The following is a 19,291-nucleotide window of genomic DNA, read 5'->3' on the forward strand; positions in this document are numbered from 1 at the left end:
ATATGTTACTAATAGTGAAAATTCATGGTGGCAGCCCTTTTAGGATAATGAAAAATGCATTTGTTGTTTATAAGATTGAAAATGGTCATCTCTTGATTTTCTGGATAGAAAAATTTTCACATCTTTTGGCTTCCTTCCTCTGGATGTTCTGTTTAATGACCTGCATTGGTATCTCCAGTGGAAATATTCAGAGAAGGTGAAAAAAGAAACCAATCACCTGTGGCCTAAAAGAAAATTTCCTCATTTTAACTAAAAGGAAGTCTAATGCAGAGAAATTATGTGTTGTAATCTAGCATGTCCACAAGTGACCAAACTGTTTTGTCCCTGTTCTACATCCTACCAGAATTTTACTGTCCTCTAATTATATCATTTTTTTTAATGCAGACCTCAGAGTTGGGCGTCACAGAACATGTTGAAGGGGATCCTTGCAAATTTGCACTGTGGGTAGGGAGGACGCCAACTTCAGATAACAAAATTGTCCTTAAGGTATGTTCATCTAAAGCTGGGGCATGCTATGTGAGGAGTTTCTTGTGGCTTTGTGTAGCTGTGTGCTTTTCTTGTTAAAGCAGATAGGTTTCCATATCATTGTATCTGTTGGGATTGGTGACTACCATAGAAAGAATAGTAGAATAAATGCAATTTGGAATTCTGATGATGAAATAACTTGAGCTAAATTTTGCTAGCCTCGTGAAAGAATAAATGGAGGAAAATCTTTTTAAAACCTATTAATTTAGTCTTATAAAGAAATAATTGTTTCTGCTGGGCATGGTGCCACACACCTGTAACCCCAACAACTCGGGAAGCTGAAACAGGAGGATTGTAAGTTCAAGGCCAGCCCCAGCAACTTAGGCCTTAAACAACTTGGTGAGACCCTGGCTTAAAATAAAAAATAAAGAGGGTTGTGGATGTAGCTGAGTGGTAAATGATCCCGGGATTAGATCCAAGTATCGCCAGGACCACCCCTGCCAAAAAAAAATTAATAGTATTATTAATTAATTAATTCTTTAAGAGATGCAAGAATTTGACGTGTGGGAGGAATGAGATACACACCAGTAACTCTCATTGCATACTCTGGAGTTTCCAGAGGGAAAAAAGTCTGTGACAGGAAGTTGAAACCTAATGGGCCAAGAGTCTTTACAGGATCCTCTTCAGCTTTCTAGTTTGGGGGCAGAATGAAAAGCAGATTAGTTATAAATAATGGAGTTTGATACTATTTAAAATTCAAATCTACAAAGGGTACTTTTGGCTTTATAGCTTTGGGGAGAGGAAAATATCTTTGCATATTTGATTTGAACTCTCCTTTAGTTTTACTAACCTAGGAACAGCAGAGAATCTCTTACGTACACCACCGCCACGACCACCATCACCACCACCACCACCACCACCACACCACCCTTCTGTATTTGAGGAAATACAGATGGAATGGTCTTTCTTAACTGTCTGGAAAAACCATAAGTGACTTCAGAATGTTTTGAGGAAGACATAGCTAATGATTTGTAGAATATTGGAGATGAGCCAAAGTGTAATGGGAACTGGTGCATGAACTTACATGTGAGTTATTGTGTATCTTGCATACCTTTTAAATCTCTCTGGTATTTCCGGCAACCCTGAGTTGTTCATCTGTCCATTGCTCTTTTTTGAGTCTGCCCTTTAATAACTACTGACTGTGGAAGCCATTATGTTGTTCAGGTCTTTATTCAGATGTTAATAATGGATTATTTTTCAGTGAATATATGATTACCAGCCCAGTATGTTCTTCTATAGAGTACACTTTACACTGATAGCTAAATTTTAGATAACTGAATTTTTCTAAGGTGTAAAATTTTTAAAGTATACTCAAGATATTAAAATTTCTGATTTGCATGAACTAGGCACATGAGCTGAAGTGGCAAGTGCCCAAAGTGTGTTTTTAAGAAATGGTGCTAGATATGGACTGTTTTCACTTAGAACTTATTTTAAATGCTCATGATACAATTGAAGAATAAGACTTACTGCAGTCTCTACTATATGAAAAGTTTCCAGGGAATTTTGAGTATTTAACTTTTTCCAGCTTTCAAGGAGGGACTGAAGAAAGTAACGTGTGCTTTAATTTCAGAGATTGCTTTGTGGTGTTGGCAGTGATGGTGGAGGATGTGGTATGATGGTGGTGTAGATAGAAGTGTTGGTGTAGATTTTGATACTGATAGTATAGATTGTAGAAATGTTGGTTTAAACAATGGTATTGGTGGTGATGAAGGTGTCAGTGATGATGCTAGTTGGTAGTGCTAGTGACAACATTTAGCAATTGATGACAGTGTAAATGGCAGTAAAGGTATAGACAGTGGTATACCTGGTGCTGTATATGGTGGTAGGACAGCTGTGGGTGGTAATGGTGAAGGTGTAGATTCTGATGTAGTGACGCTAACATAGATGGTGGTGTGGTGCTGGTGTACAGTGTGGTGCTAATGTAGATGGTGGAGCTGGTGAGAGTGTAAATGTATAGATATAGGTGTGATGGTGCTGGGAGTAGTGATGGGGAGGATAATGGTGGTAATGACTGCAATGGTGATGGCCTAGCAGTTGTAAAACAAAACTTTGGTCTTTTTTTAGTTGTTTAGTCTGCAAAGGAGAATTTTATTTCTAAATCATCAACTTAAAAACAGTTTGAAATTACTCTGAGTATGAAACAAATTATTCTCTTCTCAGCCAAGTGCTGCCTTTTACTTGGTATTTTAGTTGAGTTACTTTTACTGTTTCTGAAAGAGTGGCACAATGTATTTATTGCTGTAATTTTTTTTTAATCTTTTTTGGAACTGGGGGTCAAACCTAGGGCTTTGCTAATGCAAGGCAGATCCTTTGCCACTGAGCTACATCCCAGCCCAATTCCTGTAAATATAATGATTGATTTGCATAAGAATTTTTTTCATACTAAACCATATTAATATTTTTTTTCAGTTGTTTCCAAACTCTGCCAAATGCTCTTTTTCATATACTTCTCTTTGTTTAATCTCCAAATGTTAGTATCAGGCATTTAAATTCCTGATCTGTACTTTTCAAAGTTGTTTTCTTCATTTATTTCCCAGTTTCTACTCTCAGTGACTTTAAAAACATATCCTCCACTTTACATATTTTATATTACAAAGAGGGTTATTAATTTTAATTTCTTTCTCAACATAGCTTTGGTTTTCTGTTTTCAAAAACAAGGTTCTCAGGGAGAAATGTTGGGTGCCTCTCCCTTCATGATCTCATCTATGATCCCACTGACAATCATTTAATCATTTACAAGGAATTATACTTAAATCCTAGGAGGTGGGTGTTTGCCACAAGAAAATTAGAAAACTGTTACTAAGGTTTAGAACATGTAGAAAAGAAAAGAAAAGAAAGAAACAAAAACCTCTTTTAAGGGAGAGCAAATAAAGAAAAAGTGGAAAAAATGATGCCACATGCATTTGTTCAGCAGATGCTTACTGAGCATCTACCTGTGCCATTTCCAGAGAACATTTCCCCAGAGTTGTAGTGGGATTGAAGTTATTTGCAGTTGGTGACTGTGGCCTGAAGCACATTTCTGAATGTATCCTTGTTTGAATTCCTCACTGATAAGGAGGATTATAGAGTGCCCAGGGCATTTGATAGGGAGAGAACAAGGCAGCATTAACTTTCCATTTTTCAAAACTAATTTTTCTGTTGGGCACATTGGCACCCACTTATAAATCCCAGCGGCTCAGGAGGCTGAGTCAGGAGGATCACAAGTTCAAAGCCTGCCTCATCAACTTAACGAGATCCTAAGCAACTTAGTGAGACTCTGTCTCAAAATAAAATATAAAAAGATTGGGGATTGAAGTTATTTGCAGTTGGTGACTGTGGCCTGAAGCACATTTCTGAAGGTATCCTTGTTTGAATTCCTCACTGATAAGGAGGATGATAGAGGCTCTCTGTGGAGTCCCTGTGGGAGTCAGTGGGATACTCCACCTGAGGCACCTGCCTGGCACCTGCCAGCAGCAGCATCCCAGGATCCCAGCAGATGAAGCATCAGGATTGTGGGGTTTGGTCATTTCCCTGCTAACTGTTTGCTGGCCCCTAACCAACACATAATGTCTCTTAAATGGCCTCAGTGATTATTTTGGTTTGGGGTGGTTGTTTTTTCATATTTCTCCATGGCTGCCTGAAAGGTACAGGGACTGGAGGATGATGGATTATTAGAATAGTGAGAGATCTTGAATAATATATGTGCTATGAAATATACACAGTTTAAGTCGTTTATTTGGTGGCAAATTAAACATAAGATGCGATTCTTTTCTGCTGAGAAGTTCTTTTGAAAAATGGGAAACTCAAGGGAAGTCATGGTGTGGTTGGTGCAGGTTGTGACAAGAGCCTGCTTGATTCTGAGCAATTCTGACACCTTACTCAGGCTTCCAGTATCGAGAACAAGCAGGACTGGATAAAGCACATCCGCGAAGTAATACAGGAAAGGACCATCCACCTGAAAGGAGCCCTGAAGGAGCCCATTCACATCCCCAAAACAGCGCCAGCCACGAGACAGAAGGGAAGGAGGTGAGTGCCCAGGGCATTTGATAGGGAGAGAACAAGGCAGCATTAACTTTCCATTTTTCAAAACTAATTTTTCTGTTGGGCACATTGGCACCCACTTATAAATCCCAGCGGCTCAGGAGGCTGAGTCAGGAGGATCACAAGTTCAAAGCCTGCCTCATCAACTTAACGAGGTCCTAAGCAACTTAGTGAGACTCTGTCTCAAAATAAAATATAAAAAGGTTGGGGATGTGTCTTAGAGGTTAGGGGGCCCTGGGTTTATTCCACAATACCTCCCCCCAAATCATTTTTTTCAAACATTTTAAGGTATGTGTTTTAAAATACCATTCTCATATAACATTCTTAGTGCTGAAACTGCTCCATTACTCTAAAGTAAATAAAAGGCTGTGTGCAAACACTCCAACTCCCTTTCCCACCCAGAGCCCTGCTGAGTACACACATATAAATCATGATGTGACCTCTGACAAGTTACAGACATCTGAACATTTTTGCTTTCTCAGTCCTGAAATGGATATAATCCTAACAGACTTTTTTTTTTTAGTATGTTGAGCATTCAATGGAATGATACATGTTAGACACGTAGCACAGCAGTAGCAAAAGGCTTGTGCCCAAGACAGTGAGTTATCATTATTAATATAACACTGGTCCCAGATCATTCTCATATATACTTGAACTTACAGGCACTTCTTTCAGCAAATCTGTTATTTCTCCAGTGACTGTCAGATGATCTTCACCAGTCCAGTCAGGAACTGAAAGTTTCTTTGTACCACCAGGGATGGAGAGGACCTGGACAGCCAAGGGGATGGCAGCAGCCAGCCTGATACAATTTCCATCGCCTCTCGGACGTCTCAGAACACATTGGATAGTGATAAGGTGAGCTGACTCCAGCATTTCTATAGGGAGGCCAGAGTAGATAGTGTCTGTCAAAGCTGCTGCTGCCTGTCTGTATATGACAGTTTGTCATCAACATTTTCAAACACTTGCAGTGTACCAAGAGTGGTACCAGGTAACCACAGCAAGGGACAGAGACTGAGGGCTTATGGTGAAAAGGCTTAGTCCTGAGGATTCAGAATTGCTCAGCTCTTCCCATCCAGACTTGCTTAGTTAATCATATTTGTGTCAAGATATTCGAAGTAAATAAAAGGCTGTGTGCAAACACAGTATTATATTTCTAGAATGCTAGACGTGTGTTCGAGCTTTTTTTATTTTAAGCAAAAGAACCTATTGAAATAAAATCTAACCCAAAACATCAGTATTTAAAAGTGGAGCTGCTCTTGCTGAAGCAGAGGTGGTGGCATCTTCTGTGGTGCCCCTGAGGTGCCCCCTCAGAGCTTGGGGTGCACAGAACACAGAAAATATGCCCTAGAGTTTACAGCAGTAATAATCACTGGAAGGACAAATATGATTTTTATCAAAAAGCATATATGTAGATATGCCTTCTTCAGAAGTAGTCCAGAGCATCCCATGATTTTGTCTTGACAGAATCCAAAAAACCTGCAAAATAAATTGACAGTACAATTTGGAATCCTAGGTTTATGAGACAGACAAAATATCAGAGGAGACCTGTGTCAGAGCTGGTGGGGACATTTATCTTGATGAAGTCTTCTGTTATATTTCTAGAATGCTAGACCAAATTGTTATTTTTTAATTTGACAGTAAATATGGGTTTATTTAAATCATCAGTTCAGAATTCCTGAGTTTCTCACTCTCCAGTACAAGTATTCTTTGTTACGTAAGACAAAGTCATGATCAATGAGCTATAGGTGTCTGCCCTTCTCCAGGGTTCCCAAGCCTACTCATTTATAGCAAGGGGCACTTTCTTGGCCTCAAAGCCTTGGGAAATGACAACTGGAGAGACCAGTCCAGCATTTGGGGGATTACTTCAGGTGGCATGTCTCCAAGTCCCAGATCTTGGTCATTTCTCTCAATTTTGCAGAATTCACGGTCTTGGACATTGTAGTTTCCAGGACAGTACTGGAGAATAAAAAGAATATCTCATTTTATTTTGATCAGAGCCTATTAGTTACATTCAGCAGATAATCATTTCTTCCCAATAGTAATAATAAGAAATCAGATAAATGACATGTTTAGGCATTTGGTGCCCAATAGTATTTCTTGCGAAGGTCTCATCCCATGACCATTTAGTTTAGAAAAATATAGTTAGAACTTGGAAATATTTTGTTAGAGTAATACTGATTACTTTGGTGCTTTGTGAGTTTTGTTTTGTCCTGTTTTTAAATAATCAAGTGACTGAGTTACCTAGTCAGTTTGCATGAGACCACCACCTGGAAGAAAGTCAGATAGTAGTTACTGAATGTAAGGGGAATGGCCACTTCGACTCAGGGTATTTCACAGATTGTTTTTCAGAATCACCATCCATCCCCAAGTTCACATTCTTACAAATTATACTCTCATGGATCTATTTTAGGATTTACCCCAGAATAGAGTTTAAAAGCTTATAATCAAGCAATCATAACAATGAAATTGCCGAAGAGATTCATGTAAAAAATTGTACTTAGAAAGTTAGGTAAGACTTCTGGAATTTGACCCAGGAAATAAGGTGATGTTTCTTTGGGTAGTTCGTGGATGAGTGGCTGTGGGAGTCAAGAAATGCCCCCTCCATCCCAAAGGTACTCTTGAGTCTCCAGCTTATCAGTGGTCCAGAGCCACACCTTGCTCCTTCCAGGTGGAGGACTCACTTGCTAGTACCCACCTCCCTTCCACTCCAGGGCCGCCCTAGTCACCTGAGGTATGTGGCAGCTTGGGATTCGAAGGAAGCTTCCACAGAAACAGGCACTCTTCTGGAATTAGGAATGGTAAAACTAATACTACTTCAAGTCTGTTATAGCATGGTGGGGCTTGTGTGAACTTGGAAGAGGAAGACTAAATCACTAACAGAAAGGGTTTGTAGAAATGAACCATTTTACCCTGGGAGTCCACCTGGGATATTAAAGTTTAAAAGAACCACATTTAAATATTTTATCTGTGAAGATAGTTCGACAGTATGCATTTGCTTCCTTGAATGTGTTTTCTCTGAAGTTCATTCCTGAGCTCTGAAATCTCTGAAGGGCCACCCTGCCGAGCTTCTTCCCAGGGATCCATGCTTGCTCAGCAGCACTCGCCCTCACATTCCCCAGTTCTCCAAGTGACTATATTCTATGTTCTTTCCATAAACATGGCTTACACTTCCTTCATGCTCCTCAATGAGACCACAGGTCCTTCCCAGGCCCTGAAGTATGATAAAGGAATGAAATATCTTCCCACAGCAATAGAACTGGGAGGCTGTGTTCAGTTCCTGGGCCCTGTGTTTGAATTAGCATAAGCACCTTTGAGACTTGGAGTTGGGGACTTTATGAAAAGGAAGGAGTGTGTTTGCTCCCTCCCCCGTGTACCTGCCTTCACAGGTGCTCTCCTCAAAAAAGGCTTTCTTTTAGTCATTGCTCTTTTCATGTTTCTCTGCTGGAACATTTTAGGGTCGGTTGATGATTCAAGGGGATATTGCCTTGAAAATCAGGGAACTACATTCTGTCTTGAGTCACTTGTAAAATACTCATTTTCTTAACCAGCAGCCCTCTTATCTCCAGTGGCAGAAACTGTTCCTGTGTCTCAAGGTTCTCTCCACCCTTCACTTTTCAATTTAAGCAGCCCCTGATTACTCGGGCAGATGGGTCTGGCAAAGGAAGTTACTTAATGACATTCTTTTGCCTGTTTTGCCTAATTTATTATGTCTGTTATGAGTTAGTCCTTATCATGAAATTTGGTTTCATTTCAGAAACTGGGTGGGGGATGTTTTTGGCTCAGCTTCTTGGAGAATTCTGAAGGAATACGTTATCTGTCAGGGCTGTTAGTAATTCTCAGTTGAGGCACAAAAGGTTTAGGACCCAGAGACACGCCCTTTCCAGGGAGCAGTGTCAGCAAAGCTTCCAGGGCTGGTCAGGACACAAGCCACATGCTCTATAAGCATGTGTCCTCTTTTGAGAATATCAGTTTTTAAAATATACAATCTCTTTGTTCCAGAAGTAAGTTTAGTACCGATTCTTGCTGACATTCATGGAACTTAGACTGATAAAGTGATCTTATGAAAATGTAATTCAGGTTCCAAAAATCAAATGCTTTCCAGATTTTTATCTCACCCGTGCTGAGCACATGTCCCTGAGGTAGGGAGGAAAGTTCTGAGCCAACCCTGGGGCATTGAGGAGCCAGGCCCAGATGAGGCTTGCAGAGCCAGAAACAGAATGTGGATTCAATCAGCTGTCATTTCCTAGATCTTATTATTTCATGCTAGAGCTGAATTCAGAACTCAATATTTTTGTAGTTATATTTAAAAAGCAGTTTTTAAACCCTCTCCCCCGTTTTTTATTAGTCTGTAATTTGTATTAGTTAACTAAAATTTATATTATGAGGAAATCAGAAAACATGGGAACCAAACAAAATCACCAAAGCAAGATGAAGCCCCATGGAAAAGCCAGCCCAAGCAGCAGGCCACTCATGAGCTGTCTTTGGGATATAAGGTAATGCAGTTCTTACTTCTAATAAGGAAAAATTAATTTGAGACTAATATTTGCATGAATTCCACCTAAGCTTATAACGTGATTATATGAATCCACATATTTGAAAAAGAAAGTGGTTGCAGTTATTCTTAATGAAGCTGTAGTACTGTGTTGGGGACATATAGTCAACCTTTTCTACCAAGTGACATTCTATACCTCAGAAATTTAGTTAACCTTATATAAATCACAGTCAGGGCAGTGTGAACATTTTAAATATGGCTTAACTCACGTCCTGAGAAAGGAAATAGATCTGTCAAAAAATGCTTGCATCCGGCCTGCTGAGCATATCCTGTGTTCTTACATCCTGCCTCCGTCCACCCTTCCTGGCTCAGAAAGGCACAGAATGCCCTCTGGTGGGAGAGAATGTGCTCTGGGCCTGGCCCTGCTCTCTTACTCAGAGAGAAGGTGCGTGATCTCTTGGTCTATCCAAAGCTTTGAGTTTCCGGGACCTCATATAAGTTTGCCCCTGTCTTAAGGATGAAATTGAGTTGTTAAATTCAGTAGCCTTTCTACAAAACAGGGTGTGGTTTTCATCTTCTCCAACACAGCACTCTAGATCTCATATGCTCTTTCTCTGCTCAGACCATACACAGCAGTAACACAGAGAATGTGACATGCCAAGAGCATATGGTTAAGAACAAAGAAACACTCACCAGCAGGCCTTTAGCCTTGGTGGCTTCCTCGCCACCCAATTTCTCTGTGCTTCAGTTTCCCCATCTATAAATTGGGAAAATAATACTACTGCCCTCATGGTTGTGAGCATTGGGAATGTGGACATTTCCAGTGGGCATTTAGAACAGTACCTAGCTAATATCCCTGCAGGGCCTCATACATGCTATCTTGTGTCTTTATGATAAAAATGTCTTCGTGATCCATCACTGTTGGGTCATTGACTTTGCTGCTGCTGTTGCAGATTACCGTCTGCATTGGCCTCACTTTCCTCTATGTGGACACTCATGATCACAGTAGTTTTAGAAGCTACTTGTGCTCATTAGGAGCTGGAAGTCGCTGAGCTCTTGTGCCTGGGCTGTGCTCTTTGGTTGTTTATTAGTAGCACACCAACTATGTACTGGATGGGCACAGATACTGCAGAGGAGACTCTTTCTTAACACATTTGCCTAGCATTGTGGCCCACGCATGTGCAGTAATCTCAGAAAGTTCACAGAGTAGGCTCATGCATTTAAATACTTAGTGATGATCACCATGTAAGCCTTACTTATGGTAGGTACAGTGATAGGGTCCATGTAGTGTTTGTTTCCTTCTTTTACTAATCTTTGTTCTCTATTTTTCTAAATGACTGTGGTGGCTTTTCTTAGTATTTCTTAGATGACTTTAAATACTAGGGTAAAACCACAAAATTAATGTAGTCTTTGATTACTTTACCCAATCAGAAAAACAAATCCCCCCCGGCTTAAGTAGGAAGCCTCAGTTCTGAGAAAGGGCTTTTTCTGTTAAGTAAAGTTTGATTAGAAATACTAAAAATGTTTTTAAATGTAAAATGTAAAAGTGTTTTTATATGACATGATCAAACATCCTATTAAAGTTGATGATAAACTCTTGATTCAGACTTGAGGCTCTTCCCTCCTGGTGAGGGCCACAGTTAGCTCGGTGATATTAGCTGGTTAATGTCAGTTCTTCAAATTGGTGGTCCCTCCTTAAAGATAAAAGGAAATACAACAAACAGATTTCTTTGGGTAAATTGTCCAAAGAGAAGTTTCTTATTTTCTAGAGCCTAGAGGTGCTGTTGGTTTCCAGTTGCCCACTTCTTCCCAGCTCCTCTTTTTCTGCTTCATAGGCAGCAGAACTTTTAATTAGAATGTTCCCAAATCCTCTGTGGGAGGTGTCAGCCGCTCTTGGTGTTATTATACCCGTGAGGTGGATGCCACATTGGTCATCCTCTGCCTGGGCAAGCCCCTCAACCTGTGGCCTGTGGTTCTCCCTTGCTCTGATTGCCTTTGGATGGTAAAGTTGGCCTTTTTGGCTGCTTCTTTTAAATTCAGCCTTTTTACATCTAATATTTCATTCTAACTCATGTTTGTAACCCACTCAAGGAACCCTTCCAAGACTTCTTTCACATAAGAAAATCAGTGTGGAGGCTGGAGGCGTATCTCAGTGGTTGTGCACTTTCCTGGCATATACCATTCCTGTACTGGAAAAAAAAAAAGAATGAAAAGCGGTGGTGGTCCTGTTAGTGAAGAGCAGAGGGAGTGACATCCCTAAATACTGCACTCACTAATTCTTTTATGGATAAAATGTTGAGTATATTAAATTGCGGGTTTCAAAAAAGATTTTATATCTAGATTATATAGATTTCTTTTTTCTTTTTTTTTTTTTTTTTGGTTTTTCATTGTGGTAAAAAGAGCCATAGTATTAAATTTGTCATCTTCACCATTTCTAAGTTCTTGCAGATTTCTTCGTGTATTGCCGGTGTATAAAGGTTATCACAGTAGTCATCTTTCAGACTCTTAAACAGCAGAATTGACTGAACGAGTCTCCTTGGATTTGGCCGTCTGTAAACTAGCCTGGGCGTTGGTGTGAGCACAGGAGCCCTGCTGTCAGAATGGAAGCGGATGGGATCCTGGGGCAAGATAGCATTTATCAGGGGGATTGTTCAGGTTGCCTGGGGTTGCCTATTCTTTAACCATTGCCAGTAATGGAGCTATACTCTTTAATCCCCTTTAACCAAACAATTGCTTTTTGTGTGTGTGAAACCTTTACAAAACTGCAAGACTCTTTTGTGAGGTTTCTGAATGACTAAATATAGCTGGGCTTTAGGGTCTGACTGTTCTCAAAAGTTGATACACTTTGTTCTTTTGGGGAGAATGGTTTTCATTAGACCACATTCCCCCTTTCCTTTTGAATTGCTTTCAGAAAACTGGCCAGGTGTCCTCCTGCAGTCTATCTTTACCACATTAGGACTTTGGTTCTTGAAACACAATCATTTGCAGGAGGGCTGTGTTGCCCACCATCCCATTCTTAAAGAGCCTCCTCCTTGGGAAGGAGAACTCATCTTGGCTCAGTGATTCAAACCAGGTGTTTGCTGTTGTCTATTGAGAAATCTATGTTCTTGTAACCTAAAACTGCCTCCTTATGTGGGGGTGCTATGAGGTGTGGAGAAGGCCATGACCATGGGGGAAATCCCCAGCCATGCGCTATGTTGGCACACATTATTAACAGACTCAGGCAAGGCCACCTATGACATGCTTTCTTGGGACAGCATAGAAAATATAACTCTTTGTGTAGTGATTATTGAGGGTTTGTAAGCCTGCAATCAGAGATGAATATTTCATTCTTTCATATGAAACACATAAACGGCATTTGTAGTCGTTCTGGAGAGAATTCAGGCAAAGGAGCCCTGGTTTGATTTTGCAAGTTACACATGTATTTGGGTTGATGGCACTCCCCTATCACCCCTCTCAGAGGGCAGTGGTGTGGTCTTTGGAAGAGGCACATCATTGGTGGTGTCTGTGGCCTATGGTTAAATTTCAGGATCATTATTGTCATGCTCATTGGTAACCACATTAATATTTTAAAGGTGAAAATCTTAAATGTTTTTTAAAGTTCATCTTCTGATGTGAGCTTCACAAGTGTTAATGTGAGCTATGGAATAAATGCATTTCTGAACCAAATGCTTATAGTCAGGAGCCCATGATCAAAGTCTATAACAATACAAAAGGGAAAAAGATACTATGAAAGCTTTCATATGTTTGAAAAAGAAAAGTGAAATTTCAAATAGTTCAATGAAATGGTATTGGTATTGGTCAGCATTGTAATGAAATTCAGTCACTGGGGGTAGAAATGTCCCTGGGAGCAAGGATGACATACTTAGTGATGTACAATATATTTTCTAAACTTCTTCTACTTACGAATGTGACTCTTGAAAATCAGTACTGTTGCCAGGCGTGGTAGTATATGCCCATAATCCCAGTATCTGAGGTCTGAGGCATGAGGATCACAAGTTTGAGGCCAACCTCAGCAACTTATCAAGGCCCTAAGCAACTTAGTGAGACCCTGTCTCCAAATAAAAACTAAAAAGGGCCAGGGATGTGTCTTAGTGGTTAAGCACCCCTGGTTCAATTTCCAGTACCAAAAACATATGTAAGCAAAAAAGAAGAAGTTCTTAATTTTTAATTAACAAACCTGTTCTTAAAGAGATGCTTTTTGTAGCAAGAGGTTTAACATATTTAAATGTGAACATTAAGAAAAGAATATATAGAACAGCTCTTTCCTGGGGAAAACATCCATTTAAAACTTCCCTTAATTAAATCATTCTTATCTGTTATTACTGATAAAGCCAGTTGACTGAGAGAGATGAAGATATTTTTAAGTGATAATTTTGGTACTCTGAAATATTCTGGTACTGGATTTTCTTAACAAATTCTGGAAAGCCTTTAAAAAATTTTTAACTTATTGTGTGATTCATTGTCAGAACAGGCTCAATTTTTATTTCTTATATTGTGTCAAGTACACAGATGTTTCTAATCATTTTGGTAACTCTGTAAGGGACTAAAAAAAATTCGTGTCAGAAATAAAGTCTAACTTGATTCTCCTTCCTGGGCAGCCCCCCTCTCCCTTTCCCACCCTTCCCCCACAAAACCCATCCTCAGCTCTGAGTGGTCTGAAAAGTTAATAAGACTCTGGAGAAGGAACAGGCAAAGGGCTGGATGAGGTAGTGTCCTTCCCAGGGGCAGCAGTGGGGCTGCTGGAGGAAAGTCAGGGAAGCCAGGAGGGCTTCTGCCAGCACCAGTTCAGTAAAGGAGCAGTCGGCCAATGGTCATAGGGGAGCCCTGGCAGGGCCACCATGTCCTAGGAAGGAAGGTCCTGGGGCTGTGGCAAGGTGGACTGTGTGGAGGCTGGTTCATCACTGGTACTGGGTACATCACTGGTACTAGGTACTCATTCCCTCTGGGATGGGAAGCATCACTGCTCCTTTTTATAAGGATTAACTATTTCTAGAATATGAGGCTCTAAGAAAATTTTTTTCCAGACTGGGCCTCTACCCTTGACTTTTTAACATTAGCATCTTTGACTGATCAGAAACTTGTGAAAATTAGCGTAGTTTTCCCAGAGATATTTGTAAAATTTAAGAGGAAATTAAACATTTGTGAACATTTTCTGTGTGGCCTAGCAAAGATGACTCATTTTTGTCTATAATGGTTCTTCATCATGGGAGAGTTTTGTTTTGTTTTGCTCTTTGTGGTTGTCTAAAGGATATATTTTTCTTATTGTAAATCTCTAAACCTTCTCTTAAGAAATAGTCTGTTAGAACAGAAGGGTAGTCAACAGCACAGAGCACGACAGGGCAGCCAGTGGTCCTCAGCATGGACAGGTGGCCCAGGAAACAGTTCAGGAACATGAGCCATTGAAGAATTCACAAATTCCCTATTCTCCGGTGTACACTTTGTCCAGAGGACTCTCAGGATGGTAGTAACACGGATGATTCCCAGCATGAGGCTGAGCCGCTCCTTTCACTCACTCCTCAGAGACACGTCCTATTCCTTGCCATAGCCCTTGTGATCTGTCTGCTAATGCCCTTTGGGTGACCAAAGGTCTAGGCATTCTAAAGTTGAAACATGGCACTGTTGGCTCATGAAGTTACAGAGGAAAAGCAGTATCATGTCTGTTTTCCAAAGGCACTACCTTCATCATCAGAGCAAAATTTAATAAGCATTTGGTTATGGTGTGCAAACACATACAGAGTAACAGGCAAACTTTAGGAGTTGCTAGCTATTCAATAGTGGGTCTGTGCAAGCCTTGTGCCTGCCATCACTGGTACTGGGTACTCAGTGGTGACCAAGACTAGCTTTGTCTCTGCCCTTATAGACAGGTATGGAAGGTTCATGGGAGAGTGACCCATTGCTGCTTTCTGGTGATGAGGGCACACACAGACATGGCTCATTTTAGAATTGAAGTATAAGCTGTTGCAGAACCAACTGCTAAGGGTGGCATATATGGGAGAAACTTCCGAGGGTGCTTTGGTGGGAGGCTTTGATAGACAAAGTAGGGTCATGGGGCTCTGAGCAATGTAGACCAAGTATATGCAGGAGCCATCTTAGAAGTAACAGATAGGCACTTCTGGTTGTGGAGCACATGAGCCTGGCCATGTGGCTTAGGACCTGCTTGTGGGCACTTGAATCCTGTGTCAAGGAGTTTGTGTCTAGGTTTTTGAATATGAGGATCCACATTTTGAAAAGGTCATTGACAGCATTGTTCAGATGGCCACTCAGGAGGTCACTGCAAAAACCCAAATGCAGTGATTGGTGTGGGTATTCAGAGAAAGTAGGTAATCAAAAGCCACGCTGGAATCTGTTGACAGCACGGGGGGTGCACATAGAAAATGAGATTCATTGAGCTTAAGTGACTTGCTGCTGATTCCATCACTAAAGAGGCAACACCAGAAGAGAAACAGATGGAAGTGGGGGCATAATGAGTTTTGTCCTAGCTTCACTGTGGGAGGGAAAGAGCATGCCAAGTTGTCCAGCAGAATGAGAAGCATGGGGCTGCCGGCTGGCGCATCCTTGGACTGACAGCTGAGGGTATGGTTGAAAAGCCCACACAGGGACAGTGGAGACACAGGAGAGATGGAACCTGGGCACAAGGAACTAGTCACAAGATTTGTGCATAGGAGAAACATTAGTGAACGTATGAGCCCTGTCTCCAAGGAGCTTATAGGTTGAAGGACTAGCACAAGCAGACATGGAGAGGCCAGAAGATGGCTCTGGGTTCTGAGGGTGAGGACCAGGAGTGGCAGACCAAGGAGAGCCACTCTTGGAGGGTCAGATGTGTTTTCAGAGCTTCTTTGTACTGAAACATTGTCTCCCTCTTCAAAAAGTGCTGTATGCTAATTTTAAAACTTAAAGCAAACTAATAAAAACTGCTTCAAGACTACTTAGGGGATTATTTTGAAATATGAGGACAAAATGGGGGGAAATGGAGGAATGGGAAGGGAGCTCTCAGAGCACCCTGAGCAAGACATTCCAGAATCACAGGCCCATTGTCTTTTCAGCCTCCCCGTCTTTGTGGAGGCTTCTTTCCTATCTATTTGATGCCTAAAGAGCCTGCATGCTCCAAAGTAAGCGATGCTCCCTCACCTGCAGAGTAAAATCTGGAATAGAACTTTATCCCATTTTATCATCATATTTCACTATAATTCCCTATGTACCTCTTAAGTAGTTTGTGCTTGCTACAAGTTTTTAAATTAGTATATAGTACTTTTTGAGAAGGGAGATGTCTCAGGTACAAGGAGATTTGGATGCTCATGAAAAATCACATCCATTTCTGTGAACCCCTTCGAAAATTATGACCAGAGGTGAGAACATGAAATTTACATTGCTATCTCATGGTTCCAAAGCGAAGCATAAGGTAGTGCAGCCACAGAGCTCCCCCCTGGAAACTGGCCATGCCTTTGACCTGTTGCAGAATGGAAGGTGAAAATCCTAGCTGAGTTCACAGCCCTGCCCGTGAAGGATCAGTGGCTTGTGCTGCTGACCTGTCCCTCTTCCTCTGTCCCTCCCCAGCTCTCAGGTGGCTGTGAGCTGACGGTGGTGATTCACGACTTCACGGCCTGCAACAGTAACGAGCTCACCATCCGGCGCGGCCAAACAGTGGAGGTTTTGGAGCGGCCACATGACAAGCCTGACTGGTGCCTGGTGCGCACCACGGACCGGTCCCCCGCAGCAGAAGGCCTGGTGCCCTGCGGCTCTCTGTGCATTGCCCACTCCAGAAGTAGCATGGAGATGGAGGGCATCTTCAATCACAAAGGTAGGAATCAGGAGGCCAAGGGAAAGGACGCTGGAGCCTTTGTCTGCCATTCTTGCTGCCTGCTCGTATGTGTACTCCTGGTCAGTCATGCCGTCAATAGTTATCAGTCTGCCTGGGTAATTCTGAACCATCAGGAGTGAGAATAGAAGTGAGGATTTTACCTGTTAACTCAGGAATTAGAAGTGATCTCATTTCCCAAGGTGTTGTAATAAGATTAGGCATCAGCTTAGAGGAGAAAGTGGTACTGCTCTTTGGGGGCCAGTGTCATTCATAAATGAAGAAAGAAGAGAAGAAGGCAGTGCTCTCCTTTAGGTGTGCTAAAGTCACCTGCTTCTACCTAATTAAAATTACTTAATTTGTTTACTTTTTAAAGCATGGCTACTGGGACATTTTGGTATGGAAATAATAGGTAAGAAAGGTGAGACCATACTCAACCTCTCCTTAATTAGGATTTCACGACATGGATATTTTTTTAATTTTTTAAAATTTATTTATTTTTTGCATTAAATTCTAGGAGATCAAACATGCAGCCCTGAGAGCTTAACCAGTCCATTATCTCAGGACATCCCAGATTCCCCAGCTGCCTTCATGGAGAGGGAATGGAGCTGGGTCCTGTGAGGCAAGACCTCACTAGATATCTCTCATGCAGAGCTTTACTACTGACAGGAGAGGCAACTTTTGGAGGACATGCTTTTAATCTGGAGTACGAGGGCATATGAACAAAAGCAGCATTTGGCATGTTATAGTATTCCCTTAGAGTACTATAATTGGAACAGGACTGCTCCTCTGTGTGTATCTATATGGATCTATGACAGGTTCTGATTGATAGTATAAGAATTTTTATTCCAAATGCCCACTGTGGCAGGTGCGAGACAGATATGGTTGCTAAGCCCTTGAAATGTGGCTGGATTGAGCTATAAAGTACACTGCAGGTATAAAGTATGCTGGATTTTTGTGCAAAAAAAATATCATTTTACAGTCATTACACATGAAAATAATGTATTTCAGAGTGGGTTAAATAAGATTTATTAGTAAAATTATCTACTACTTCTACTTTTTAAAGCATGGCTACTAGAACATTTTGGTTCACATATTCAGGTTGTAGTATATTTCTGTTGGATGGTGCTCATTGACTGTTTTTATTATAGTGAAAGCAACCAGTACTTCAGCCCTTTGAAGAAACTGTAACATCTACAAAAGTACAGAGTAGATAATGTCATACACTTGAACCACACTATGTCCTCGTCATTTTTCTGCAGTACTGGTGAATGGACGTTTCTCCCAGATTCAGGGTATCTGTGGTTTGTTTTCCCTTCCTGAGAGAGCATCACTATACTCTTGCATATTTGTTTTCTGTTAATTTTAGGACATTCCAGTGGCTCCCTTCACTTCCTCTGTGCCCTTCTCACATCCATCAGGACAAGGTCTGGGCTACTCTCCAGCCGCCACGAGTGTAATCTCATTCCCTTGAGCTAAATGAAGCTGCATAAGATGCCACTACCCACTAACTCACCTCATGAATGATAGGCCAGCTGTGATCTGGACTCCCTACAGCCGAATATGAACTTATTGTCACCTTAGTAAAATACAACAATAAGCCTATTATTTCTCCTGGGATGTGGAGAAAAAGGCAGAGAATTTTCAGATTTTGGCTAAAAGTCGTGGTTCCGATTTCCTTTCTGGCAAAATTGCTATGTGTAGTGCATGTTGGGCTTCACAACAGGGCGCTTGAGTTCAGATGGAGGTCTGTGCTACACTGTGTCTCTCAGCCCACTGCCAGGGTGTCTAAACTTGCATAACATATTAAGTCCATGAGTTTGAGTTGGAAAAAAAAGCACAGCTTTTTTCCTTAAATTAATCTATCTCCCCGAGGAGCCTGGTGAACTTGAGCATGCTACAAATAGACTTGTTCTGAAGATTCCTTTTTATATGTGCCTTTCCCGTAGCGTGTTCCTTGCTTCCTGGTGTTCTCAATTGCAAGCTAGCTGAGGAGAAGGAACTAAGTGTTTACCATACTTGACTTTGTCCTGAAAACTGATGGAGGTTGGTTATTGCTTGTTCTTAAGTTGCAGTGCCATGTCGCTTTTTTCTCTGACATTCTGTGATGTTCTAACAAACACCTAAAAAATTACTTCTTTCCCTCACAAACCTGATCCTTACCAAGAAGGGGTTTCTTCAGGACTTAAGACTGTTATGAACAACAGTCTGCATTTAAGGGCTCAGGTATTCATTTCCTTTTGCTTCTTTATTTTCCCCCTATAATGTAAGGAAACATGGAATAATCTATTCTCTTCAGTGTTAGGACTTGGGCAGTGACAAGACAGTAAGTCAAGAGAGGGAAAATCAACCTTCAGCCTTTTTGACGAACACTGTGGCAGAGAATCCTCTCCAGTTTCAAGCCCAGGAATCAGACATCCTTGGCCAGTGTCGCTGTCTAGGATTCTAGAGTCCTT

At 41.2% G+C, this 19,291-nt stretch overlaps 1 protein-coding gene across 1 annotated transcript in view; it reads left to right on the forward strand.

Moving 5' to 3' along the window:
• The window catches only part of Trio (trio Rho guanine nucleotide exchange factor), a 207,447-nt gene that overhangs the window by 110,939 nt on the left and 77,217 nt on the right, over positions 1–19,291 (forward strand). The window contains 4 exon segments of the mRNA XM_015490460.2: positions 385–486; positions 4,388–4,530; positions 5,301–5,400; positions 16,595–16,838. Of these exon segments, the coding sequence (XP_015345946.2) occupies positions 385–486; positions 4,388–4,530; positions 5,301–5,400; positions 16,595–16,838 (589 nt within the window).

The sequence above is a fragment of the Marmota marmota genome, unplaced genomic scaffold (genome assembly GCF_001458135.2).
Source record: "Marmota marmota marmota unplaced genomic scaffold, marMar, whole genome shotgun sequence".
Taxonomy (NCBI): domain Eukaryota; kingdom Metazoa; phylum Chordata; class Mammalia; order Rodentia; family Sciuridae; genus Marmota; species Marmota marmota.